A 27,927-nucleotide genomic window follows, 5' to 3' on the forward strand; every position below is an offset into this window, starting at 1 on the left:
ATTGTAAAAAATGTGGTTAGAAATGTACAAAAAAAGTTCATACTTTTAAAGACATTTCGGATGAATAATAAAAAAAAATAATTTATTCATAACCTTTTCCCTTTTCTTTTTGTGTGGTTTATTAATTTGAGAATGAAAAATGACAATAAATTGGTTTGGCTCCCGTGTCTTGCTCCTGGTTTCTTTCTGCACCATGGCAAACTTATGCACATTCAGTAACTGTAGGATTTCGACTGTGAAGAGAAGCATGATGCTTGGCGTATTCTCCACAGCTCTTACGGAATTTTCGTATGTTACGCCACAGGCTGTAGTGTTGAGTGAGGTTGGTAGTAAGTACGTACCCAAGTACCGGTCGGAAATATTGAATATCGGATATGAATTAAAAGTATACACCTGCTTTTTATTTCTGAAAAATATTACGTAGTTAGCCACGTTTATATATTTGCTACTCTGTACCAACCTCCGTTTTCTTCAGCTTAATTATTTAAAAGAATGAGAGGGATATAGCGATCCGGGATGAGCTTGCTTTGAAAGCTTGAACATCGGTGTGGAGAAACACGAGAGCCCGAGGTCGTTCGAATTTCGAAGGCCTAACATTACTGCTTCAACTCAAACAAAAAGTAGCCACCGTTAAGGTAAGTAAACTGCTAACGATTGTGCAGAAATTCTCCAATATCACCATCTTCCAGCTTAAAAGTGAATTCTAAAAACTTAACAACAGGACATTATAAATGTCTAGCGTTAGCTGGTTAGCTAGCTACCAGATGGATGTTAGCTGACGCGCCGCCCGGTGAATGTTGGAACTCCCAACGAAAGTTGATAGTGATTTTGTTCACTTGCAGCTACAGTGGTATTGCATGGATGATAAGTATTGAAAAGTTTCCATGCGCTCTGTTGTTAAATTAAAGCGAGTCTGTCCCGTTATGTGTGGGAAAAAGAAAAACACTCACGATGAAACCGCAGTTTCAAACTAATGTTAGCTTCTGCTACCTGGTCATGTTTGAAAGATAGCTTGTTGGCCACCTAGCTACTTTTGTCTAGAAAATAATTAGACTCCAGATATTGCACTTATTATTAGCTGACATAACTATATGATGTTATCTACAGATCCATTACTTAGTTTGGAGAGCAAGAGGATTGACAGCATTAGGTGTAACTACAAAGTAGCTGGGGCTTCCAGTTAGCTCGCTACCTTATTTCTGAAAATAAAGCATTAACATTAGTGCTTGGTCGATCATGTACTTGATCTTGCTGATCTACGTTGACCAGACCGCTCAGTTCGTTGATTAGCTAAATAATGTTCTGTGTATGATTTTGACAAACTACCAATTGGATAAAGAAAAGAATTAGTGAATAGCAGCTTCTGATTATTGGGAATTGCATGAACGTCTTTGCACAAAATCGCACAAATTGACTTGCATTTGTTGCACCTTTGACAGGCACAGGCACCTTTTGTCAGGATGTCGGACAGCGCGGGTCTCCAGTTTGTCAGCCCGTACGCCTTCGAGGCCATGCAGAAGGTGGACGTGGTGCGCTTAGCGGCGCTTAGCGACCCAGAGCTAAGACTGCTGCTGCCCTGCCTGGTCCGGATGGCGCTCTGTGCGCCCGCAGACCAGAGCAACAGCTGGGCTCAGGACAAGAAGCTCATCCTCCGCCTGTTGTCCGGAGTGGAGGCTGTCAACTCCATAGTTGCACTCTTATCGGTCGATTTCCATGCCCTGGAGCAGGATGCTAGGAAAGAGCAGCAGCTGAGGTAAAGTGGTCATCGTAGTTTTGCAGGTTAATACTAATCTTTGGGTGGCGGTTAGCATTGTTGCCCCACATGGCAGTTTGTAAACGCTAATGTTGGTGTGTATTGGGCTTGTGCTGGATTTACTTGGCTCTGCTGAGCTCTGTAGAGTTGAATGTGTAGGCTGATGTGTGTTACTTGTCGGATAGACACAAGGCCGGGGGCTCCAATGGCGAGAGCGTGCTGGTGTCGCAGCTGCAGCACGGCTTGACCCTGGAGTTTGAGCACAGCGATCCCCTCAGAAGACTGCGGCTGGCTCTTAGCGAACTGCTGGCCATAATGAACAAGGTACCCACTACGGCATCTTGGTCTGTGCATTGTGGTCTGAGCGTACCATTGTTACATGGCTGAAGCATGGCACCATGGCTCCTAACACCAGTACAAAATGGCCCTTTTTGTATGCATGCACATTTGGGTATGTGAGGACCTTGAGCATGTGTGACATCACTTAGCGTCATCTCTGACATCACAAGGTGAGGGACTGTCAGATAGACTGGGGCATTACTGCAGTGTGCTTCGTGTTACATTAGAAGTATTCGCAAAACCATACAAAGGCTCATTTGAAGTGTCAGCTTATCTTGGTTTACATATTAGCCAATAAAAGCAAACAGTTCAAACATTTTTATGAGATATGTTTGTCACTCAGTCCTTTCTCTTTGCAGGTCTCGGATTCAAATGGAGAGTTCTTCTTGAAGTCCTCCGAGCTCTTTGAAAGTCCTGTGTATCTCGAAGAAGTAGCAGATGTCCTTTGTATCCTACAAGCAGGTGAAACATCAGCATTTGAAATATTACTTTTAGAAGTCATAATTCACAGGAAGACAGAATTATCTCATGACTCTGGCATCAAGCATTTATGACTTCCCCCTGCTGTATTTAATAAAGAAACTCGTGAGGGATAATTCAAGATAACAGAGAGAAGTTATGCATGTTTAATGGAGAGCTCATTTGTTCATTTGCGAAGTGTCAGTTTGGGGTATTCTTTCCTGTCCTCGACTGAGATTTCCTCAGAACGAATGCCACCTACATTTTTGACGAGAAAGTTAACTCTCCGTTTATGTGTTCGAAGTTAAAAAAAATCAAAGTGGTATTTGATTTTCGAAATGATAAGTGTAGCGATCATGGCTGTCAGACAGGGTTAGAGCACCAGGAAGAGCATTGTTGCAAGACGATCTGCTTTGCCGAGGGGTGTGTCCAAAATGCGTGAAATCAAAACTGAAACACTAGTAGCTGGGGCAAATGCAGATCTGTTTTCCAAGAATCTGTGCAAGGGGGAAAGAAAAAGAACAACTGCACACACAACACTTTCTTTGCAATAAAATAGACCTGTGTAGACCTAAAAACAAATAGTTTGAAAATTAAATGTCTGCATTTGATTTAGTGACTTGCAAGTTCTTCATAGTGAGCAAGTGCAGACCTATTTCTTTTTTGAGAGCGGTTATAAATATAGGCTGGTGTTCATAAAGCACCTGAGTCAGAGTGGTGATCTAGAGTCAGGTTTTCTCCAGTCCGTATCCCATCCTTGTACTTTATGAGCTGAAAGGCAGAACTGATCCTGGATCAGCACCCCTGCTCTGAGACGCATTCTCTGATGTGGAGTGTGACGGGAGGTTTTTTTCAATGCGGTTGTTTGATTCTGCGGGCTCTCTTGTCCCTCCAGAGCTTCCGTCCTTGCTGCCCATCGTGGACGTGGCCGAAGCCCTGCTGCACGTGCGCAGTGGAGACTGGTTCCTGTGTCTGCTGGTGGCCAATGTTCCAGACAGCTTCAATGAAGGTACGGGCTCAGGCCTTTACTGCTCACCTCTTTGTTCCAGCTCACCAGTCATTTGTTGTCCCTTAAGTGATATCATTGAATAAATGTCTTTGAACTTTATTTATTTATTTATATATTATTTATTTATTTATTCTCCATAAAGGTCCTGGAAACTAGATTTAAACTGTGGTTATGTTCCCCAGAAGTGACAATTGATTATCGTCTTAAGATTTCTTTCAAATTTTTAACCCAATTGTAATTGTTGTGTTTTGTAATTAACACTAGTAGGTTGTACTGACCTGTTCAGCAGATAAGGACAGAGTGGGTGTGTATCCTGCACTCATGAATATTCATATCATATGTCAACCATTCCTCGTCGCTACTCGCTAGGTTAGAGCAGGTTTCTCCATGCAGGAAGTTAACATTAGACTACCCGACAACAGAAAAGAAAGCAACATAAGCTTGGCTTTACCCTCGTTTAGTTAAACCTTCAGATCATTCAGTATGTAATAACATAACCCTGTTACTAACATTGGACTCAACAGCTCAAACTTGAGACATTGCACCCAAATAAAGAAAGGCTTTGATTCCACATGTCTAAGATTGAAAGCTATTTATCGCTAGCTAATGGTAGACCTACTTACCAAACCACCGCACGTCTATTCTGCAACAAGTTTTGGGCGCTGTCAGAAACAGTTAGGAGGGAGGGAAGGAAGTGCCTAATCCACCAGCGCTAGCTTGTTAGCAAATCTACAGCGCTTTTGTTGATAGTTGGTGAAGTCTTCCTTGTGAAAATGGGCACTGTGAATACTAACTGTACGGGTTATTGTAATATCGCAGTGCCTGTGGGCCTCCAGAAATAAAGCCCATTTCTTGCAGGTCTCTACATTTTTGGGAAAAGAACATCATTTACATATTAAAGTGGAAAGGATTTCCCTGGTTTTAGCATCTAAGTGATGTATATTGTACCCAGCTAACCCCGCTCACTGAAAACTTGCCATTTAGCCAAGGGGTAAAGCAAGCCAATTTCAGCACAGGATTTTCTATGAGTTTTATTTTTTTTGTTGGCAAAAATCATTAAAAAATATTCCTGTTCCATTTGTTAATGCAGGAAAGTATTAAAACAACACACAGATTCTACTTTGCTGGACCTTCAGAAATATTGTCTGAACTGTTCTCAATACTGTTTTTTTATTTATTTTTAATTTGTCTTTTGGAATCACTAGTTGCATTACGTCATTGCATCACAGCGGTGGTAGCTACCCATTTACAGGGGAGATTGACCTGAGGTGTATGGATTCCTCCAGTACACTGGCTTGCAAGCCAATGTCCATTTATTACAATACAAGACATATTGCAGCTCTCCGCTATAGGAGAGCTAGCATTGATTGGGAGAGAGGTACATCTTTCACTGACAACAACTGCTACCCTGTAGGCACCTGGCGAGTAGCAAGTAGGATTGACACAGCAGTAACCATAGGAACCCCGACTGGCTTAAGTCCACCTTACACACACACACACACACACACACACACACAGACACACACAGACATGAACACAAACACACACACATACCCAATGCACCAAACACACACACACACACACACACTAAATGTACCAAACACGCACACCGCCGTACCCTGGCTGGATAAAGCCAGTTGTGGTCCTCCTGCCGCGGCTCTGTCTGGGGTTGAGCAGCCTGGGAGCTCCTGCCCCTGGTAGTTTAATTACGTGTGTGTAATCTGCCAAGCCTTTATCCCCTTATTACGATAATCCCCTGTTGTTGAATGTGTGATTGCGATTCTGGTCAGGGGGGTTTTCTCTGGCGCTCCTTCGTTACGGCCTAATTGGAATCGCGCGCGGCGTCTTCTCTAATTCCGCAGCGCCCCTCTTCGAGGAACTGTAGATTTAGCTCGTTGATAATGGACGGCGTGTTATGTCAGCTCTGGTCCGAGAGAAGGGCGCCTCTTTGAGAGGCACATTAAGGAGCGTGGAATAATTGGTGCTCCCTTCGGCTTGTTATCACAAAGGTCACCTACGAGTCAATAGCTTGTTTGTGCAGGGAAAGGCTGGAAGGAAGCGGTCTAAATCATTACACGTGCACGGGGAAAAAGAGCGAATTCTCATCTGGCTGATCGCAGAAACTGCATTTTATTTCGACCACGGGAGTGAATCATTGAAAAGGCTGTAATTATACTGATTCTTATCGGACATTAGGAGGAAAAACAGTGACACGTAGATGAAATAACTTGCACAGAAAACTTATTTTCGTTTTATATTGTGCCGGCCGCACGTTTCTATAAATTGAGGTGATGAGAGTGTCATTTCAGTTGATGTTATGGATCGTCCTTTAAGTCCAATTTGACCTGACACATTTCTCCCATTAACTGTAATTCATCGGAGAGAGCATGTGTGAATACTTAAAAACTAATGAATTATGTTAAGCGTGGTTAGCTGAATAGATTTTTGTGTGCAGGCGCTGTCTTCATTGTTTCATTGAAATGAATAACATTAGTGGGCCCTGGGTAGATTTTAAATGAGAACAGCCAAAGCCAATGAAAGCAAGGGAGCTTTATTTAGCTAAGGCCATGAGGATGATTTAAATCATGAGTGCTCTGCGTTTGATGTGCAGTGAGCGTTGTTGCTAAGTCTTCTGTGTGTTTGTTTGTGTGTGTGTGTGTGTGTGTGTGTGTATGTGTGTGTGTGTGTGTGTTTGTGTTTGGTATCTGTGTGTGTTTGTATTTTCCTGTCTTTGTTTATATTTGTGTGTGTGTGTGTGTATGTGTGGGGAGTATGGTGTTTGTGTGCATTTGTATTTGTGTATGTGTGTACATGTATGTGTGTGTTTGTGTATGTGCATATTATGTGTGTGTTTGTGTTTTGTATTTGTGTTTGTGGGCCATGGTGTGTATGTGTGTGTGTTTTGTATTTGTGTGTGTATTTATATGTGTGTGGGGGGTAAAGTGTGTGTGTGTGTGTGTCTGTCTGTGCGTGTATTTGCACAGTACCTGTACATATATTTATCTGTATAACTTCCTGTGTGTGTGTGCGTGTGTGTATGTGTGTGTGTGCGTGTGTGTGTGTGTGTGCATCCAGTGTGCAGGGGCCTGATTAAGAATGGGGAGCGGCAGGATGAGGAGAGCATGGGCGGGAGGCGCAGGACAGAGGCGCTGAGGCAGCTTTGCCAAATGAACCCCTCACAGGCACTCAACATTCGGGCCATGGTGGTGAGTGCCCCTCCGATGTCCTCATAATGCCCCAACGATTTGCCTCATAATGCCCCTTCAATGTCCTCATAATGCCCCTCCGAAGTCCTCATAATGCCCCTCCGATGTCCCCATAATGCCCCTTCAATGTCCTCATAATGCCCCTCCGATGTCCTCATAATGCCCCAACGATTTGCCTCATAATGCCCCTTCAATGTCTTCATAATGCCCCTCCGAAGTCCTCATAAATGCCCCTCCGATGTCCCCATAATGCCCCTTCAATGTCCTCATAATGCTCCTCCGATGTCCTCATAATGCCCCTCCGATGTCCTCATAATGCCCCTTCAATGTCCTCATAATGCCCCTCCAAAGTCCTCATAATGCCCCTCCAAAGTCCTCATAATGCCCCTCCAAAGTCCTCATAATGCCCCTCCGATGTCCTCATAACGCCCCTCCGATGTCCTCATAACGCCCCTCCGAAGTCCTCATAACGCCCCTCCGAAGTCCTCATAACGCCCCTCCGAAGTCCTCATAGTGCCCCTCCGATGTCCTCATAACGCCCCTCCGATGTCCTCATAACGCCCCTCCGATGTCCTCATAACGCCCCTTCGATGTCCTCATGACGCCCCTCCGATGTCCTCATGACGCCCCTCCGATGTCCTCATGACGCCCCTCCGATGTCCTCATGACGCCCCTCCGATGTCCTCATGACGCCCCTCCGATGTCCTCATACCGCCCCTCCGATGTCCTCATAATGCCCCTTCGATGTCCTCATAACGCCCCTCCGAAGTCCTCATAGTGCCCCTCCGATGTCCTCATAACGCCCCTCCGATGTCCTCATAACGCCCCTCCGATGTCCTCATAACGCCCCTTCGATGTCCTCATAATGCCCCTCCGATGTCCTCATAACGCCCCTTCGATGTCCTCATAATGCCCCTTCAAAGTCCTCATAATGCCCCTTCGATGTCCTCATAATGCCCCTCCAGAGTCCTCATAATGCCCCTCCAGAGTCCTCATAACGCCCCTCCAACGTCCTCATAACGCCCCTCCAAAGTCCTCATAATGCCCCTCCGATGTCCTCATAACGCCCCTGAATGCATGTCCAAAGTCCGAACGATGCCCCTACGAAGGCCTCACAGTGTCCCTCCAGAGTCCTTATAATGCCCCTCTGAAGTTCTCACGAGCACAACAGCACACAGAGCTGCGCATATAAATCTGGCATCCCCAACCCTGGATGTGGAGGGCCATGGAGTCTGCTAATTTCTGTTGATATTCAGCGCTTAATTGGTCAATTAACAAAGTTAATTAGACTGTAAACTCGGCTTAAGTGGTGTCTTGGGTAATTGTAATGTGACTACTAAACCCTGTTGCACTCCCAAGACCCCCGTTGGGGGAACCTCTGAATTTTCAGCCACAGAAGGACTTCCCTAAAATAAATGAAAAGCATATAAAAACGCGTTCTGAATAGCTTCGGCTGAATGAGGGCTTGGCTGGAGCAGAAGCCGGCGTGCGCGAGCGTCCCCTGGGCTTTGTTTGGGAGGCCCTCAGCCTCCGGGGCTCGTGTTGCGGTCGAGTGGCGCAACTGGCGGCTGGTCCTGGGAGCGCCGTGCCTCTGCAGGTTAGTCACGGCCAGGCACTTATCCGCTTAATCTGGCCCGATGATCGTCTGGAAGCAGGCGGCTAGGCCCTGCTTCCTCTCCTCTCTCCCCCCCATCCCCACCCCTCAGGGTGTTACTGGTTGAGAGTCACGCCTATGGGCTGGCAAATCCGAAACGTGGCGGGTTGCCTGCGTGTGGGAATCGGGTGGAGTGCCTCGCATTAGAGACTTTTAAAAGCGTGATAAGCAGCTCAATACCTGGAGCCAAGTGTGCTGGGGAGCCAGGTTTGCACAATATAGCACCCAGCAAGTTGCTGCTATTTGTTAAATATGAGCCACGGCGGTGCTTGAAAGCTTTATAGCCTGTCTCCGGGATACAATTTTTCTTCAGTTTATATACTGTACGTTCCTGAAAGCAAATACACCCTGAAGAAGACCGAAGCGAGTGGGCGTGTGTTCACCGATTGGGTAACGGCGCCTGTGTGTCACGCGCAGGTGGAGGAGTGTCACCTGCCGGGCCTGGGCGTGGCCCTGACGCTGGACTACAAGCCGGACTCCGCCGACGACGCGGTCAGCCCGCTGGTGTCCTTCGTCAGCGGCCTGCTGCTGGGCACCAACGGCAAAGTGCGCACCTGGTTCGGCATGTTCATCCGCAACGGCCAGCAGGTGGGTGGGCGGGGCTGGGTGTGGCTCATTCTCGTCAGGCCAGAAATGCTTTGGTTTTTGAGAGTATTTAATACCTTGTATGCTGTATATATGTTTTTTTTTTGGCTGGACCGCAACAGCAGGGCCAGCCCTACAAAGCGAATGTCTGTGACTGACTGAGTGAGTGATGAAGTTACACCATTAGTCGGCCGAGTTGTGACGTCACACCATTGGTCAGCCGGTCCAGCCATATACTAGGTTTTGACCTGGTCTTGTTTTGTAAGACAGGCACCAGATTATTTGAGTGGAAATGCTGTACTCTGGAATTGTGTCGAACATATTATAGCTAACTTACAGTGGATAGTGTCTGACTGCTTTCTTAAAAGGCGTGGCCGTGGTTTTTTGTCAATGGTTCTTTGATTGCTGTTAGCGGTTCATTAACGGTTCTTTGCCTTCCTTTGACGGTCCTCCGGCGGTCGCTGCCCTCCAGAGGAAGCGGGAGAGCAGCTCGGTGCTGTGGCAGATGCGCCGGCAGCTGCTGCTGGAGCTGGTGGCCATCCTGCCGCGGTCCCGCAGCACCCACGTGCCCAACGACAGCGAGGGCGACAGCGACGGCGGCTCCGGCTACTCGGGCCTGCGGGAGGAGCACGTGGTGAAGGCCAGCGCCCTGCTGCGGCTGTACTGCGCCCTCATGGGCATCGCGGGACTCAGGTACGCCTCGCAGCCCGGACCTCTAACCGTGGTCCTCACAGCGCAGGTCCCTAACCATGGTCCTCACAGTGCAGGTCCCTAACCATGGTCCTCACAGTGCAGGCCCCTAACTGTGGTCCTCACAGTGCAGATCCCTAACTGTGGTCCTCACCGCGCAGGTGCCAGACCATGGTCCTCACGGGGCAGGTCCCTAACCGCAGTCCTCACAGTGCAGGCCGCTTACTGTGGTCCTCACGGCGCAGGTCCATAACTGTGGTCCTCACAACGCAGGCCCCTAAAATTGGTCCTCACAGTGCAAACCCCTGACTGTGGCCCTCACAGCGTGGGCCCCTAATTGTGGCTCTCACAGCACAGGTCATGGAGCTGTTCATTCACTCATTCAGTCTTTAATTCGATCAGTTACATTTTTGTTACCTCTCTTTTTATGTAATTGTTTACAATATAGCACAATGTTAACATGAGATGTTTATTCTACCTGGCACACTTTGCTATTTCTGTCATAATGTGGCTTTGAAGGGTAAATAAACCCTTTAAACATGAAAAACATCTAATTAAGAAAAATTAGCAGCTCGTTAAAATTCTGGGATTGCAGCTACGGTTAAAAAAAACCCAGCATATGTACATTTTTTTTTTTCCTAGCAGACTTCCAAATTATGGTTCAGCACCTGCTTTTTATAAATTCAGCGAACTCTTCCAGCACATGCGATTTGAATCGATTGTATGTTAATTAAAACGTGGCCCATAACGCTGAATAATTGCAGCCCTAATTCAGTGTTATCTCTGAACATGGGAGGAGAGGCATTTCAGGTATTAAAGGACATGGGATTACATGCCTGGTTGCCGGAGGGGAAGAATTATGCATTTGTTTAGGATTGTGTTTAAAATGGGCTTTTTCTTTCTCCGGCTGCCTGTGAGGGTGGATTTTTCATGCGGGAAAGTGGCAGTGGGAGGTGGACAGGGCCGTAAAGACTGGCCATCCCTGGGCTTAGAGCACGGATAAATTACAGCCTTAGCGCGGGAGAATTGATCGGGTGCCCAGTTCATTTGTCAGCCAATGGATCGGGCCAGAGCGGGGCGTTAATGCGCTGTGTGTGTGTGTGCGTGTGTGTGGTGTGTGTGTTTGTGTGTGTGTGTGTGGGTGTGTATTTGTATGTGTGTGGGTGTTTATTTATGTATGTGTATGTGGGTGTGTGCATGTGCATGTGTATGTGTGTATGGGTATGTATATATATTTGTGTGTATGTGTGTTTGTATATGCATGTACATGTATATACGTGTGTGCGTGGGTGTGTGCATGTGTATGTGTATGTGTATATGTATATGTGTGTGTATGTATGTGTGTGTGTGTGTGTATTTGTATTTATGTATATATATGTGTGTGCATGCATGCTTGCATGTGCATGTGAATGGGTGTGTATTTATGTTTGTGTGTGTGTATTTTATGTATATTTGCGCTCATCTCACCAGGCCCACGGATGAGGAGGCGGAGCAGCTCCTACAGCTGATGACCAGCCGCCCCCCCGCCACCCCCGCCGGCGTGCGCTTCGTGTCCCTGTCCTTCTGCAAGCTGCTGGCCTTCCCCACGCTCGTCAGGTACGGCCACCAGGGGGCGCCCATAACGGGTACATTCGCCTCCCCCTCTGCGGGAATGTAGAGCTGGGGTCCTGCCAGGGATATGAGACTCACCGGTGGAGGCGCAGGCCACGCCCACACTGAGCGCGCTCAGTCCCCCAGCTGTCGGTTAAAGCGGCCCAGCTGCCTCGACCGCGTTGCGCGGGAGACCTTGGGCCGTTGCCGCGGTGATGTACGGCGAGGCCGCGGGGGGCCTCGGTCGCCGGGTCGAGAAGGGACGACCGCTGCGTGGCGTATAAACATGTCCGCCCGCGTAAACACGGCCGTTTGTTAAGGCGAGGGAGACTTCCTGTCTGACTGATGGCCCTGTGCTCCCCGTCCCTCCTAAATCAGAGCGGACTCTGACCCCTGAGGCGGGGGGGGGGGGGGGGGTGCTCTCAGACACAATAATCAATGTCCGCTACAGGGAACTTAAACGGAAAATATGCGGGTTCTTTACATGAAATGCAGTAGTGATGATGATAATAATAACAGCAATTCTAATGATACGTTCTAGTTTAATGTGTACTGCCATTGCACTGCTATTATTATTGCTATTGATAACACTGCACACGATTATTATTGTTAATACCGCTATTGTTATTGTAGTTGTGGTTATTGTTGTAATAATTACATGTAATAAAACGGAATGTTGGCAGTGGGAATTCCTTAGTACCATTTGAGTGACATGCGCGCCCCCCCCTCCTCCCCCTCCCCCCGCCCTCCCCAGCACTCCGGAGCAGGAGCAGTTGATGGTCATGTGGCTGAGCTGGATGATCAAAGAGGAGGAGTATTTCGAGAGGTGAGGATCGGCGCTCCCGCACTGTTATCACACTCAGAAAGGGCCGTTTATCCCCGGTGCTGTACGCACGCGCTCAGTAGGGAGCTACCCTTCGCGGGCGTTTCTCTCAGCGCTAGGTGCTTGTTTGTTTGCGCGGAGGCTGTCGGTGTAGCCGTTAGCGCAGCTTGGTTTGTTCAGTGATCCGATGGCGTTCAGGTTCCCCCGCTGTGCGCTGACGGCTGTGGTTAGCGCCAGCGGGGCGGGCCGGCGGGTCGAAGCCGCCCCCCCCCCCCCCCCCCCCCCCACCAAGGCGGGGCCGGTCGGACCCAGGAGGCCCCCCGGCGGGGGCCTGTAACGCACTCCTCCAGCTACACCGACTCTCCCTCCGCTCACGCACGTCACTCCCGCGTAAATCTTTCACGCGCGCGGGAAAGCGCACACGTCAGCAGGAACGTAAATCAGTGCCGCTGGAGACGGCGTTTGTGGGTGGGGAGGGGCGGTGGGCATACGCTAGCATAGTCATTTTATTGCACCCCCCCCCCCCCCCGTCCATGCTGAGGAGGCGTTATCGGCGGCGCGTGAACCCCTCTCCTCTGTCCTCTGCCCCGCCTCAGTGCCGCCGGCGTGGCCGCTTCCTTCGGAGAGATGCTCCTGCTGGTTGCCATGTATTTCCATAGCAACCAGCTCAGCGCCATCATCGAGTTGGTCTGCTCCACTTTAGGGATGAAGGTAAACGATCGATGCGCTGTCTGAGAATAGCACACGCTAGCCCGCTGCTGCATGCTCAACACACACACACACACACACACTCACACACTCACATACCCACACACACACGCACACATGTACTCACACACACACACATGTACACACACACGTACTCACACACACTCACACACACACACTCTCACACACACACACACACACACACTCTCTCACACACACACACACACACACACACACACACGCAGTCCCATTTCCATAACTGTCGTTTGTCTGGTCGCATCCTGTGTGTTTTCCCCGCTTTGTCTGCACAGGGAGAGGAGCGTTGCCGTTTGCAATCATAATTCAGAGCCTTTCGGAATGAGGGAAGGCCTGGCCAATCACGGCCTGCTGTGACTGTAATCCTCCGCGCACGCCGCTGCGTTTCAGAGTGTCACACAGCCTCGCTCTGCCCTCGAGAGGAAAAGGGGAAATCACAGAACCCAAAATATTCACTTTCCTTCAGGGCGCTTCCGTCCCTCAGCAGTTAAACTCGGCTTCCATGAACTTAATCTCACAAAATACACTGACTCTCTCGCAGATCGCCATCAAGCCCAGCTCCCTGAGCAAGATGAAGACCATTTTCACCCAGGAGATCTTCACCGAGCAGGTACTGCAACCGGGCCCCATCTAAACCACCTTTCTCTCACTCACTAAACGGAACATATTACAATCCCTTTTGTGTTGTTTTTATTTTTATTCATGTTTTATACTTGATATGCAAGTCAGAGGATCCTGTGGTTTCTGTCTTAACTACCGTTTCACTGCCCTGGGTAAATTGTTTTTACAGTAACGTTTGATTGATAATTTATTTGATGAGTGCTTGGAACATCCAAATGAACACCTTTTCTGGGCTTGCATTGCACACTGCAAACAATTTCCCCTTGATAATAGTCAGGTGACTTATCTCTGTCCCAGAGATTAGGCGGCAATGTAGTGTAATGGGTAGGGACCTGGTCTTGTAACCTAAAGGTCACAGGTTCGATTCCCAAGTAGGACACTGCCGTTGTACCCTTGAGCAAGCTACTTAACCTGCACTGCTTCAGTATATATCCAGCTGTATAAATGGATGCTATGTAAAAAGTTGTGTAAGTCACTCTGGATAAAAGCGTCCGCTGAATACCTGTAATGTAATGTAATGTAAGATGTCCCTTGACCCTTTTAAAGTCGCAGCCGCCGGGTCTCTTGTGCCGCAGGTGGTCACCGCCCACGCGGTCAGGGTCGCCGTCACCAACAGCCTGAGCGCCAACATCAGCGGCTTCCTGCCCATCCACTGCATCTACCAGCTCCTGAGGAGCCGGGCCTTCACCAAGCACAAGGTGTCAATCAAGGTAGGCCCTTGTGATGTCATAATCCACGCGGAGCCCCTCCCTCCAGCTGCACTGCACTTTATGAGTGAAACAGGCTGTGTGTTTCTGTAGGAGTGTTCAGTGCTGATGGGTTGAATGCCGCAAGCATTTACAATTATTCGCTGTCATGTTAGTTGCTGCAAACAGGATTAACAAGATTCATTCTGTTATACAGTGTGTTAGGCCTGTGGTTCTGGATGTGTCTTGTGTTGCTTGTACCCAGTCAGAACAGCTAGGCTCTGTGCCATTTTGATTATGTCATTCAGGAAATGAACAGAAAATCAATGAGTTAATTGAAAAGGGCCTATAGAATATCATTGGCCTTTTTCAGTTTATGAACCGATTTGAATTGACTGATTTGAAAGGGCATTGAGCCTAGCACTGGTACAGATCCTAGCTGGATTGTGGGTTTGTTGTGCTGTTGAAGCAGTGGTTCCCAATCCTGTTCCTGGAGATCTACCATCCTGTAGGTTTTCACTCCAACCCTAACAAAGCACACATCATTAAGCATCTAGATATCTCATTGAGCTGCTAATTAGTAGAATCAGGTGTGCTGTGTTAGGGTTGCACTGAAACCCTACAGGACAGCAGATCTTGAGGAGCCGTGTTGGGCAGCCCTGTGTTAGAGGAGCGTGCTGCGGGGCTGTCACGCGCTGAGCTGTCGTTCTGACGCACGTCCGCGCAGGACTGGATCTTCAGGCAGCTGTGCGAGACCACCACCCCGCTGCACACGCAGCTGCTGCCCCTCATCGACGTCTACATCAACTCCATCCTCACGCCCGCCTCCAAGGCCAACCCCGAGGCCACCAACCAGCCAATCACCGAGCAGGAAATCCTCAACGTCTTCCAGGGCCTGACGGGGGTACTTTCTGCGTTCCGCTGGGGAGAGAAACACTAGCACTTTCCCTGCACTTCTTTTTCTAATGTTTATTCTGTTAATGTTTGGGGGAAATGCAAAGATACTGTCATACACCATGTACTCTGATGTAAGCTATTACCTTATACGTGAAGAAGTCTTTGGCTTTCCTTTAGGCTTTTCATAATGAAATTGTATCTGTATGTTTAAACATGAATATGGATGATTATTCATTTCCTCCTACAGCAAATTCAAATGTAAGAAATTAATATAGAAAAATATATTTTTTTAAATATTGAAATATGTGCTTGACTGTTACGCCGACAGATTAATTAAACGTGTGGTGAAGTGTTACTCTGGCAGCCATTTACCAGTAATCGAATACCTTGACACTTCCTACCACTGAGTATATTAATCACTGTAACCCAATAGACTATTTCAGTTTGTGTTCGTTTCTGCATTGGTAGTCCCACAAATGGCTCCATTATATTTCACTGCCCATTGGCCCCTGTAGTGCTGCAGTGCTTTTGACCTCTGACCTTTGACCTCTGGCTGTTGTGTCACAGGGGGACAGCGGTCGTGGACGCCCCCAGTACAGCATCACAACCCAGCTCCTCATTCTCTACTACATCCTGTCCTACGAGGAAGCGCTTCTGGTCAACACGAAAGCACTGGGTTTGTACACCACTCTCCCTTTTTTATTTTCATTCATTCATTCATTCATTCATTCATTCATTTCATGTCATCCATCTTGCCAGTTACTTGGTCTCCTCCTTGACCAGAGTTGCGGGAGTTTGTGCCACTTGGTTTGAGGGAGAGAGGGTGTCATCAGATTGACACCCCCTCATCTCCAATCATAGCTTCTGTTTTATCACTGTTTTATCACTGGTGAACAGAATAGCAGAGCTGTGGCCTGTGATTGGTTCTGCGTTCTGTCTAATTTGCATTGGCCCCGCCTCTGCAGTCCCAGTTCCCTCCTTGAGGCCTATCAGCTTGAGGCCCATAAACTGGTCACTGTAGGGGGAATCAGACAGTAGATCTTTAACCCTGTAGCTTGCAGTAGCCAGCAGCAACAGCAGGGCTTTGTGGAGCAGAACAGACAGGGACACAGAGCCCTTCCTCCATTAGTCACCATCCGCCCGTATTTGTCTTTGGAGTTTCCCAAATTGTCGTGTTTGCTTAAGCAGTTCACACCTCTGGGGAAATGGAGGGTTCCCTTCAGTTTCGCTAATGAAGCGGCTTCAGTGTGAGGAATGGCTCTGCTTTGGACGCGCACGGCCAGTTGCATCTGATAGAGGAGCAGTTGTGAGATTAGATTACATTAAATGAACCTAGATTAGATTAAATTATACTTTCTTGTCAGATTTCTCAGCAATTGGTCTTGCTTCCCAAGCCATACTCCCTTTCACATGCAGGGGAACAGACAGTGATGCAGTAGTCAGTTGTGAGAAGGGGGGGTGGTAGGTGAGGCCAGTGCACCCTGATTGGGTCTACCTGGATGCAGACGTGTAATCTTACCTGTGCTTGACTGTTCATGGGTAGAGTTTGAGTTTGGCATGCAGAGCCGGAACTTGCTCAGGGTTCCACTGGCTTCTCTCGCTCCATAGCTGTGAACAGGATGACATCAATGTACCATTTTGTTTCTTCAAACGCACAAGTCTTCTCCATTGACTGGTTAGCGTGAGGAGTAGATTTGAAACTTCTTGGGAGTGCCCTAAAAATGACCCTTGTAAAGTGCTTTGAGTCCTGCTTGAGGCGTAAAAACCCCTCCGTCCGCACCTCTCTCCAGCCCTCATGCAGAGGAAGCCCAGGTCCTACTCGGCCACGCTCATGGACCAGATCCCCATCAAGTACCTGATCCGACAGGCCCAGGGGCTGCAGCAGGAGCTGGGGGGTAAGGCTCAACCCCTCCTCTTCCTCCGCCCGCCCTCACACCCACTCACACCCCCTCACTCTGGACTAAAGAGGCGACCACCTTCATTTAAGAAAATGTGTATTGTCCTTTTTTTAACTATTTCTGATTTAGTACAAATGCAGTATTATAGGTATACGTTTTACAGATATTATTAGTTAAAGCTATACTAAAATTGCATCTATTTTCCCCCCCACCATTTTGTGGAAAGGATGACAGAAGATAAAATGTAGGTATTTAACTGGAGCTGGGATTTAGGTTTCATTTGGTCGTTTACCTTGCTTTACGTGATTGGCCCCAGAACTCGGTAAAAGTGATCAGACCAACATTAATTTGACCCAAGAATAGCCATTTATCACAGCTGGCTAAACAGGTCCATATAGTATATGTTAGTTATCGCTGACTGGAGTGATTCATTTTTATTTCAATTCTTTAGGCTGCTAATTCAGATCAATTTACAGACACCCCCTTTACGTGTGTCTTGGCAGACTAAGTCAACCTCTATTGATCTGGATTTTGAATGTTCGAGTGCCCTGTATTAGCGTGGATAATAGTTTTAACCGTGGTAACAGAAGAGACAGTTACCGCATGTTCAGAAATCAATCTTCACACAAAACCGTGGATGAAGATCAGTGAATCTGCCCATTAAGTCTGCTGTCCTGTTTAAGCACATGTGCGGTGCTCAGCGCTTCACTGTCTAATAGCTCTCTTCATTATGACGGGCTATTGTAGCTCAGACTTGTCAGTGTCAGTGTTCCAGTGGAGGGAAAGCATTACTCTTCCAGCCTGATGGAAGGTGTCTGGTGTCTGTCAAAGTCAATCTGCGTATCAAGCCCAGTTAGTTTCGCATCTAAGCTTGGTCCAGTGCCGGGAAATGCAAAGTTAAGTGGGGTTGGGGGGGGGACATCATTCATAAATGAAATAAATTATTCCCATTTCTTTCGAGGGCATCATTATTCAAGCGCTATATCAAAGTTAATGTGCAGCGAGATGACGAAACTATAATAAATGCATATGCAGTATTAAAATATAAGTGGCAATGCTTGTGGTAAGGACTGTTACAAGATACTGTATAAACCCTCACTGGAGTAACTAAAGAAAGGGCTAATTTACAAGCTGTCAGGAAGTCACGGCCTTGTCTAAACGACAACATAAAAATAAACAAGAACTCCCCCCCGCACTTACAGAATCCTCAGCATGGTGAGATTCTCCTGTGCATTTTGAGATTGAGTGAGGACAGGTGTCACATAACCTGTGAGGTATCTGCTGTGGGGCTATGGGGGGGGGGGGGGGGGGGGCAGGGGAGGAGTTGGTGTGAACTGTAACTACGGGCAAGTGAGTCATCATGAACCCCATAATGGGCGTAGCTGTAACAAGCTGTCAGTCACTGGCCTGTTCTAGCCAATGACGAGGCATTGCTCTCCATAGCAAAACACAGTGAAATTAGGGAGACACTTGAAGTTTATGGTAGCCACGCCCATTTTTGGTTTCCGGAAGGCCTTGTTCTCGCATCACTTAGTGAGCTGGCTTTTGACTAAACTACCCTGTCTGCTCACTGTATCTTTCCCCTCTACCTCCACCCCAACCCCACCACTACCCTCCACCCCACCCCTGCCGCACATCCCCCCACAGGCCTGCACTCCGCCCTGCTTCGCCTGCTGGCCACTAACTACCCCCACCTGTGCATGGTGGAGGACTGGATCAGCGAGGAGGAGATCACCGGAACCCTGCCCCTCCTGCGCAGGATGCTGCTCACCAGCGCCACCTGCAGGTACTCCCAGCAGCAGCTGCAGGAAGGTGAGCAACCCCCCCCCCCCCCCCGCCCACAACCCCCCTTCTCTGTCAGCTGTCCCACCCAGAGCTGGAGAAAAGCCTGCGTTACAAATCCCATGATCCCCCCTCTCTCTTTCACTTTATCTCTCTGTCTGTCTCTCCCTCTCTCCCTCTCTCCCTCTCTCTCTCTCTCTCTGTCTCTCGCTCTCTCTCTCTCTCTCTCTCTCTCTCTCTCTCTCTCTCTCTCTCTCTCTCTCTCTCTCGCTTTTACACCCCGTGCTAAGGCCCGGCTTTTCGAATCCTCAGATATGACATGCGATTATGGAAATGGAGACGTGATTTAATCTGAACCTCAGGTGGAGGGGTGTTTAACAGCAGAATGAGACTCCGGAGCTGGGGGGGGGGGGGGGGGGGGGGGGGGTTTAAACGCACTGCTTCTGCCTGCGTAAGCGGTTTAACATGAGCCCAGACGAGCGCACCCTAACGCCTCCCCCGTATCGCCGATGATGGAGATGTCGAGCTCAACGCCGTTGCCCCCGTGTTAAGTGACGGCGTCTCGACTGAGCACTGCCTCTCCCAGGGCAGCTGGGAACGGGTGTAATTTAGCCCCCCATAGGGGTGTGAAACAGAGTTCACGTTTCGGGGTTTACCGTTGCTGTTATCTACAGCGCATTACACAGCTTGCATGTTACATGTTTTAAAAGATACAATCCCCGTATACAGCTGGATATATACTGTGGTAGGTCAGGTTTAGTACCTTAGTCAAGAGTAGAGTGATGATGTTCCAGACTTGGAATTGAACGCACAACTGAACAGTTCCTTTACCACTGTGCTACCCTGCTGCAGTGTTGAGCCAGTCTAGTTCAGGTTAAGCACCTTACTTAAAGAAGTCTGTGATAATCTCCAAACTGCTAACTGAAAATGCAACCGAACAGTTGTTGGCCCCTGTACGACACTACTGCAGTGTTGAGCCAGTCTAGTTCAGGTTAAGTACCTCAGTCAAGGGTAGAGTTATGTCCGACCTTTGAATTCAGCATCACATTACATAACATTTATTTGGCAGATGCTTTTATCCAAAACGACGTACAATAAGTCCAACACGCAGCTGAACAGTTCCTTTACCACTGTGCTACCCTGCTGGTAGTGTTCAGCCAGTCTAGTTCAGGTTAAGTAAATTACTTAAGGAGACTGTGATAATCTCCGAACTTGTAACTGAACATGCAACCGATCAGTTGTTCGCCACTGTACGACACTACTGTAGTGTTCAAGGGTAGAGTGATGGTATCCATTACATTATATTATATTTATTTGACGCTTTTATCCAAAGCGACGTACAGTAAGTCCAACACGCAGCTGAACTGTTCCTCGACCACTGTGCTACTCTGCTGCAGTGTTCAGCCAGTCCTGGCCTGTCAGCTGACCCTCGGCCCTGTGCCCCGCCCCCACGCCCCCCACCCCCCCCCCCCCCCCCCCCCCCCCCCCAGCCTTCCAGGCGGTCCCGTCCAGCGGGCCGCGGCTCATGCGGATCCTGGAGCATCTGACCCTCCTTTCGGCGGGCGACCTGATCCCCTACGCTGAGACGCTGACGTCCCACATGGGCCTGCTGCTGGGCGCCGGCGTGTCCCGCAGGGTCCTGCAGACCGTCAACAAGCTGTGGATGGTCCTCAACACCGTCATGCCCCGCCGGTGAGAGGGGCGGAGCTCCGGGGCCCCGCCCTCCCCGCGACAAGCCCAGCCCTTTAGCCCTGGCTCAGACAAGTCTGTCAAGCAAGGCATTCGAGAATACAATAGAATAACTTAATTGTCCATGCAAACTTTGTCAAATTTTCCTTTGGTTTCCTAGAAGTCATACTTACAGTTTACACAGACAGAAAGGTATATATTTATGCATTTTAGAGTTAAATACAGTGGCATCTAGGCAGGTTCAGATAAATTCATATAAAAGTCAAAGTTCATTTGCAAGTTTGTATACATTTGTATATATATATATGTAACAGAGGTCTTCAGCTACTTTTAAAAAATGGTGCTTACGAGTCACAAACTTTCCGCATATAAATTTGTGCGCATGCGTGTGCAAGCAAAGTTAAACGTACGCCTTCTTAAAATACACACAGCTGTTATCGTGCTGTCGGCAGTGGAAGGTAATGCGGGCGCGTCGTGCGAATGGTCATTCAGCACAGCTCCAAAGGCTCGTCCTGTCCGTTTGAAATGGGAAAGGCCGAGATGCTCAGGAGCCTGCGTACCCAGGCTCACCTCTGCTACGCTCAGCGTGCGGAAGCTCACCTCTGCGACGCTCGGCGTACGGAAGCTCACCTCTGCTACGCTCGGCGTACGGACGCTCAGCTCTGCGACGCTCGGCGTACGGACGCTCACCTCGTGCCAGCGCTCGCTCTAGAACGTTCCGCAGCGAGACCCCGCGCTCCCTGGCGCAGAAGGAGATCGGAGGGAAGAGAGCCCGTCTAATCGATAGGCTGTGCTTTAAGGACAGGGCCCAGAGCAGGTGAGGCTGTGCTAGACGCTGGCTTAATGCATCCCCCCCCCCCCCCCCCCCCCCCCCCCGGCCCCCCCTCCCCCTGTTGTATGGAACAGCGGGCTGGCCGTAGGGGACTGAAGGTGTAATAAATCTCCCCGGCACTGCAGGAGAATCAGCCTTTTCAGAGTCCCATCGATTACTGTCGGGGGTCCACCGGATAGCAGACCGCTCTGTGTTAGCGAACCGGGCACGTTGGCGGAAAGAGCGACCGACCCTGAGGTTCGGGGGGCGAGCGAGCGACCGCGGGGCGGTTTTGGGGAACGCCGCAGACTGCGGTCCCGTTCAGGTTCCCTGACTTCCCTTCTCTCTCTGCGCGTTCAGGTTGTGGGTGATGACCGTGAACGCGCTCCAGCCCTCGGCCAAGCTGACCCGGCAGCAGCGCTACACGCAGAACGACCTGATGATCGACCCCCTGATCGTGCTCCGCTGCGACAGGAGGGTCTACAGGTGAGCGTGCCCCCACCCCCCAACACAGACTGCACCCGTCTGTCACAGACATGTGCTGGGACACTGTTCCAGTGTAGCACAGCTTTCTCTCCCAGTAAACAGGTGTTGAACAGCATGGAGTATAGCAGATTTCTCTAATAACTTAAATAAAGCAATAGGAAAAATCCAAAGCATAAGGATGTGCAAAATTTCAACATTTATTTCAAAACACACACCATATAGGTTACAAAAAATATATACCAGTTATATCTATGCATGCCCTCTTGATATCTTTTCATGTTGAATATCTGTTTCAGAATGTATAGTTAATGTAATGTCTTGTATATTGCTTTATATATATTGTAATTTAAAAGACACTAAGGTGTAAAACTGAGTGTAAATAAATGCGTATCCCCAGATGCCCGCCGCTGATGGACATCACCCTGCACATGCTCAACGGCTACCTGCTGGCCTCCAAGGCCTACCTGAACGCCCACCTGAAGGAGACGGCCGAGTTCGAGCGGCAGGCGCAGACCATCTCCAGCCTGGGGCTGGCGGGGCAGCCGGACACCCCCGAGGTGACCCGCGAGGAGCTGAAGAACGCGCTGCTGGCCGCTCAGGTACGCCGCCCCCCCCCCCCCATCCCCCCCGCCCCCCCGTCCCGCCCGCACCTGCACGGCGTCGGGCGGCGGCGTCGCTCGCGATGTTGTGTCTGTGATGTCATGGCTCAGGGATTGCAATGTTAACCTGGCTTAGTGGTGCAGTAATGCTGCACACTCTCAGTGTTGCTAGCCCAGTCTATAACTCTGGAGCTCATGCAGCTTGTGTAGATGTCCCTGTGTTCTCTCACACTCTAAGCACTCTGGCTCAGAGCATCTACTAGATCAGTGATCTTCATTCCTGGGTCTGGAGAGCCATAAGCTCTGCTAGTTTTTGTTTTCGCCTTAATAGCAGCAACCAGTTCGGACCCAAGAAACGAGGTGAGGTGAGGTAACTGTATAATTGCCCTCTTAAGTGCTGAGTAACAACAAAAAACAAGCAGACCCTGCAAGCCTGCCAGGACCAGGAATGAGGATCACTGTACTACATGAAGGTGATGTAATGTCTTGAAGCAGGGTTTCTTTCCCCAGTCTCTGATTAAAAAGAGCGGGGGAAGCGGACTTTGGAGTTCCGTGTGATTCTTTTTTTTTTTTTCTGTAGTTGTTTGTGTCACTGAAGCCGGGGCTGTGGGGCATTTGCTGCTCTGTTTAGGGTCATGCAGCAGAGTAGTGCGGGGGAAATCCAGCCGCCCGCTTCTGGGCGGGGCGAGCAGCCTGCGGGACAGGGGCATTTTTGGAAGCCTCGTGTAAACAGCGAGCTGTCGGGACGGCCCCACAGATATTTCGTCATCTTGATTAAAAACAGGTCGGAGGCGCCTCGGCCTCCCGTCACGGGGATGATAAATTCCTGGGCCTAGCAGCAGGGCCAGAGGGGGAGGAGCCAAGGGGAATGCCCTCCCCCCACCTTCCCCTCCTTCACCGTTCCGTCTCTCCACCCCCCCCCCCTCCCAGGACAGCGCGGCGGTGCAGATCCTCCTGGAGGTGTGCCTCCCCACCGCGGAGGAGCAGCAGCAGCGGGGGGGCGGGGCCGGGAGCCTCCTGAAGAGCATGCGCGGGGCGGCGGAGCAGCCGGAGGCGGGGCCGGCCGAGGGGGCGGAGCCGGAGGCCGGGCTGCTCAGCGACCTGCGGGAGGTGCAGTGCCTGATCTGCTGCCTCCTGCACCAGATGTTCATCGCGGATCCCAACATCGCCAAGCTGGTCCACTTCCAGGTACGGCCACCAGGGCTCAGGACATGGGGTTAAGTTGGACTGGATCCACTTAACCAGAACTTGGCATGTCAACATATGAAGCTATGTGGATACATTATTATCTGTCTTAACCATTATTTAATTAACCCTGGGTATCACCCCAAATTCCAGGGACTCAAATGATCCTTTCATGGACAAGGGATCGTACCATTCAGCTGCTGAAAGTTTAACATGAATGCACCGTATGTTTCTGTATCGGAAACAGCGTGCCTGAGCGTGTCACAGTAATCAAAGCTGTGTAATTATGTGATTCTGAGCTGTAACTGTGTGTGTGTCTGTGTGTGTCTCTGCAGGGTTACCCCCAGGACCTGCTGCCTCTGACGGTGGCTGGAATCCCCTCCATCCACATCTGCCTGGACTTCATCCCTGAGCTTCTGGCTCAGCCCCAGCTGGAGAAGCAGGTACACGATCATCTTCATTACCCCAAACCCAGCTTAAACAGGTACACGATCATCTTCATTACCCCAAACCCAGCTTAAACAGGTACACAATAATCTTCATTACCCCAAATCCACCTTAAACCCAGCTTAAACAGGTACACACTCACCTTTATCAAACAGGTGAACGCTTATGTTAATAAGCTCAGTTATCAGGGTTGGGTTCCATAGACCATTTTCTGCACACTCCTGGGTGTTGGTTTTGCAGTTTTTGTGAACGGTCCCCCCCCCCCCAATCTCTCTCACTTTCTCTCTCTCTCTCACTCTCTCTCTCTCTCTCACCCCACAGATCTTTGCCATCCAGCTCCTGTCGCACCTGTGCATACAGTACGCCCTGCCCAAGTCCCTCAGCGTGGCCCGCCTCGCCATCAGCGTCATGGGCACCCTGCTCACTGGTACTCCCCCCACTTCCTGTCCTCTCTCTCTCTCTCTCTCTTATTTCTCCTCCTCTCTCGCCCATCCATTCCTTTATATACCCGCCTTTGTCTCAATCTCCATTTTCCTTTCTCTTTCTACTTCTCTCCGCTTTAATTCAACCTCTCGCACTCTCTGTCTCTCCTCCCTCTCCCCCTCTCTGTTTATATTGGAGTCCTATATAAGGCCCGATTGTGGTCAGCTGCAGAGATTCTTCATGTCAGTATTGTGCTGCCATCTCCTGGCTGATTCGCTACATTGCAGTGGAATGTGAATGGGCTTGTTCGACAAGTGAACGTGATGTCAGAGAAGTTTCCAGATAGATTAAAAAAAGGTTTTGCTGTGAATTGTGATTAACTACTTGTTTTTCGTTATAGTGTAGAATTCTGTCTGGTTGTATTGAAAGATTAAAGCACGTTAGAGTACCTGTCGTAATGCGTCGTAAGCAGCGTTCGTGAACGCCGTCTCGTTTGTCCCAGTCCTAACCCAGGCCAAGCGCTTCTCCTTCTTCATGCCCACGCTGCCCTGCCTGGTGTCCTTCTGCCAGGCCTTCCCGCCGCTCTACGACGACGTCGCCGCCCTGCTGGTGCAGGTGGGGCAGGTGTGCGCCTCCGACGTGGCCACCAAGGCCCGGGACATCGACCCGCTCATCGCCCGTAAGTGTGCGCGAGAAATCGGGCGCGCTCGCCCCACACACCCACCAGGGGGCCCCACCCGCCCCACACACCCGCCGGGGCCCCACTGCACCCCCACACTGCTGTGGAGATTGTATGCTGACGCATACCAGAAGTATACTGTTTTATACTTGAGGTATATAATTGAAGTTTATATCAATTATGCTCATATACTATTTTATCACGTGGGCTGGTTCTGCGTCCTCTCCGCCATTCTATACCTGTGAGACATGATGGCGGTAAGCCGCAGGAAGATACTGTTGAGGTATCTGGGGGGCGGGGGGGGGGGGGCCCTTTGTGCGGTTGGCGGCTTGCCTGCAGTTCTAGGGACCGCCGTTGGTCATAATGGTCCGCGCCTGACCGCAGCGTCCCCTGCCGTTCCTCGTTACCGCCGGCAACCGCTTCCCAGTTGTTGGGGGTCAACAACTCTGCATCCCATTATCCGCGTAATGCAGTTAGCCTGCTCCGCTGGCTGGAAAAATATCTGCTTCTGAGGCAGTAAAAACAGCGGGATAACTGGATTAGGGGATATATATATACTATAAAACTCAAGTGCTGTGCGGTGCCATGGAAACATAATTTCTTCCCTCCAGAATGGGTTAACGTCAAACGGGGCTGTCAAGGTAGGATGGAAACGTCCCTGGAGGAACAGCGTCCTTTGTGTGGATGGGGGCGGAGCCTGATGTGACTCACTCCCTGTGACTCCTTGCCCCGCCCCCTGCTCATGTGTCCTCTCTGACCCTCCCCCCCCCCCCAGGGCTGCAGTACCTGAAGGAGAGGCCCAAGGAGGTGGCGGGGGCCTTGAAGCGGACCCTCCCCCAGCGGACCGCCGAGGAGCTGGGCTGCAGCGACCCGGACGTGCAGCTGTGCTACTGCATCGAGGCCACCTTCAGTGACATCATCAGCATCGGCCTGCGCGGGACGTAGGGTCCCGGGGGGGGGCCCGGCCTGGGACGCGGGACACCCCCGTTTCTGAGATGCCCCTCTCTCACGCATTCCCCAATGGGACGATGCCTTTCCGAGAAGTTTTTGGCGACAGACAAAAAAAAATTTTTTTTTGTCTAACCAGACAAAGAAGCTCATGGTCTTTTTATGGGCCAGCGGCTCTGTTTGAAGAGACTCCATGTCTTGACCGCAAAACTGTCTATACCAGTATCCATTACTGTGTGTGGAGGCATAAGTAGCAGACATTTTCAGACTACGGTCATTTGACTAAAGTGTGCTTGTGTACGGCTAATGAAAGACAGCTGTCACTGTAGTTTTCAGCATCCTACATCCCTGTGCTATCACATTCAGGTCTGTGTATTTCTAGAATATACAATTTTTTGGTGTTTTCATGGTTTGATAAAGAGATGTCATGTATATATTAAGTCTGTGTGTTTTTTTAAATTTCAGGGTTTTTCCTGTACTTGAGGTATTCATTTGCATAGACGATGGAGACATAATCCAACTGTACGTAGGTAAAGCAAGCTACAGATACTATAGGTCTGTTTTCTGGACCACTGTACAAATAACATTTTCTAAGCTGAAAGTCATGGTATCACTGCAAGGAGTGATACAAAATGATCAGGTTACCTGAAATTTAACATTTTGGAGTTTTTGTCTTTTTTGTATTCATGTTTGTGTTTTTGACATTTTTGTATTAAAAAAATTCTGAAAGCCCCTTGCTGTTTTCAGCCTGCTGTTTATATATCATCAGACTTGGGCCTCAGTTGCCTAAAACCATAGAGCAAGAGTGTTCCATCTGTGGTGTGTCTGGAAAGAAGATCAACTGTGTGAGAGATTGGTTTCCTGCAATCTTATTGGTTCTAGCAAGTCGTAGTCAGTATTATCTTAATTGGTCAATGCTTGATTTGGCTTAAATTGCCATCTCCAGCTGGATCCACGCCTACACAAGACGATGATTTGGCAGACAGAACTGACCATTGGTGTATGAGCAAAGGAAGTTAGGTGGATTTCCACCTGGTCAGGCCCACAGTGCCATAAGGATGATCCTGAGCTTGACAAGTGAGGCTAGGGTTCCAGCAGTTTGCTATGACCTTGAGTAAAGCACCTGATCAGTATCAGTAAATAAATGCACATGTGTGTGCTTGTTATTTTCCCTAATGGCTCACTGGGAATCTACATGCAGACATTTTGGTGCAGTGGATACTGTGTGTTTGTGTGTGTTGAGTTTTGTCACTGTGTCACTGATTCAGTTGAATCACATTGACCTGCAAAAGACAATGGAGACCAGGCCAGGTAAACAAAGCCATGTTCTCTCGAAACATCACAAACATTGGTACATTTTTGTTCAGCCTGTTATATGAAGGGCTGAAATAATTTTCTGTTAAATCTCATGTAATTTCTGTACTAGAATACTGAATTGCAGTATCTGCAAGAAATCCAGTGCTGGGAGGATGTTTTGTGGTTGCCTTAATATTTAATTACAGTATGAAGTATTAAAATATTTGTCATCTTTTCTGCTCGCAGTGGTGTTTGTATATTGCTACATTTATTCTCTGCATGAGTAATTCTGTGAGTCACCCATGGAAAGGCTGGCTGCCAAATGAATTAATAATACAGTAGTAAAAATTCCTTAAATTGCACAAGGAGGAGAAAAGTACTGGTGATTCAAACATTTACTGAAAATATTTTATGTATGCATTTCCCCCATAAAGCACACATTGAATGTAGCTTTCAAGAAACATGAAAACAGAATTTTAAATCATTTTGTTCCTTTAGTCACTCATTAAAAACGAAGCTCATATATGAGAAGAGCCGCTGAAAGCTTAACATTGTAAATAAATAACTCAACTGTCATTTTGAGAGTTGCCAAGCAACAAGCCTGACAGTCGTTGAGCTTTCGAATTCC

The 27,927-nt window shown here is 49.1% G+C and overlaps 1 protein-coding gene across 1 annotated transcript; it reads left to right on the plus strand.

Moving 5' to 3' along the window:
- Window positions 1-310: 310 nt before the first annotated feature.
- Window positions 311-26,736, plus strand: ints2 (integrator complex subunit 2). The gene is made up of 25 exons (XM_035434918.1): window positions 311-635; window positions 1,440-1,753; window positions 1,939-2,077; window positions 2,452-2,554; window positions 3,447-3,560; window positions 6,636-6,766; window positions 8,838-9,008; window positions 9,478-9,698; window positions 11,166-11,291; window positions 12,040-12,111; window positions 12,705-12,819; window positions 13,394-13,462; window positions 14,049-14,183; window positions 14,887-15,063; window positions 15,624-15,732; window positions 16,847-16,951; window positions 18,602-18,766; window positions 20,227-20,428; window positions 21,597-21,722; window positions 22,120-22,321; window positions 23,252-23,509; window positions 23,842-23,949; window positions 24,275-24,380; window positions 24,879-25,055; window positions 25,831-26,736. Exons 2-25 carry the CDS (start codon window positions 1,461-1,463, stop codon window positions 25,998-26,000), a joined length of 3,594 nt encoding a protein of 1,197 aa, XP_035290809.1. The 5' UTR covers window positions 311-635; window positions 1,440-1,460; the 3' UTR covers window positions 26,001-26,736.
- The last annotated feature ends 1,191 nt before the right edge of the window (window positions 26,737-27,927 follow it).

Source organism: Anguilla anguilla, chromosome 9 (genome assembly GCF_013347855.1).
Source record: "Anguilla anguilla isolate fAngAng1 chromosome 9, fAngAng1.pri, whole genome shotgun sequence".
NCBI classification, from domain to species: domain Eukaryota; kingdom Metazoa; phylum Chordata; class Actinopteri; order Anguilliformes; family Anguillidae; genus Anguilla; species Anguilla anguilla.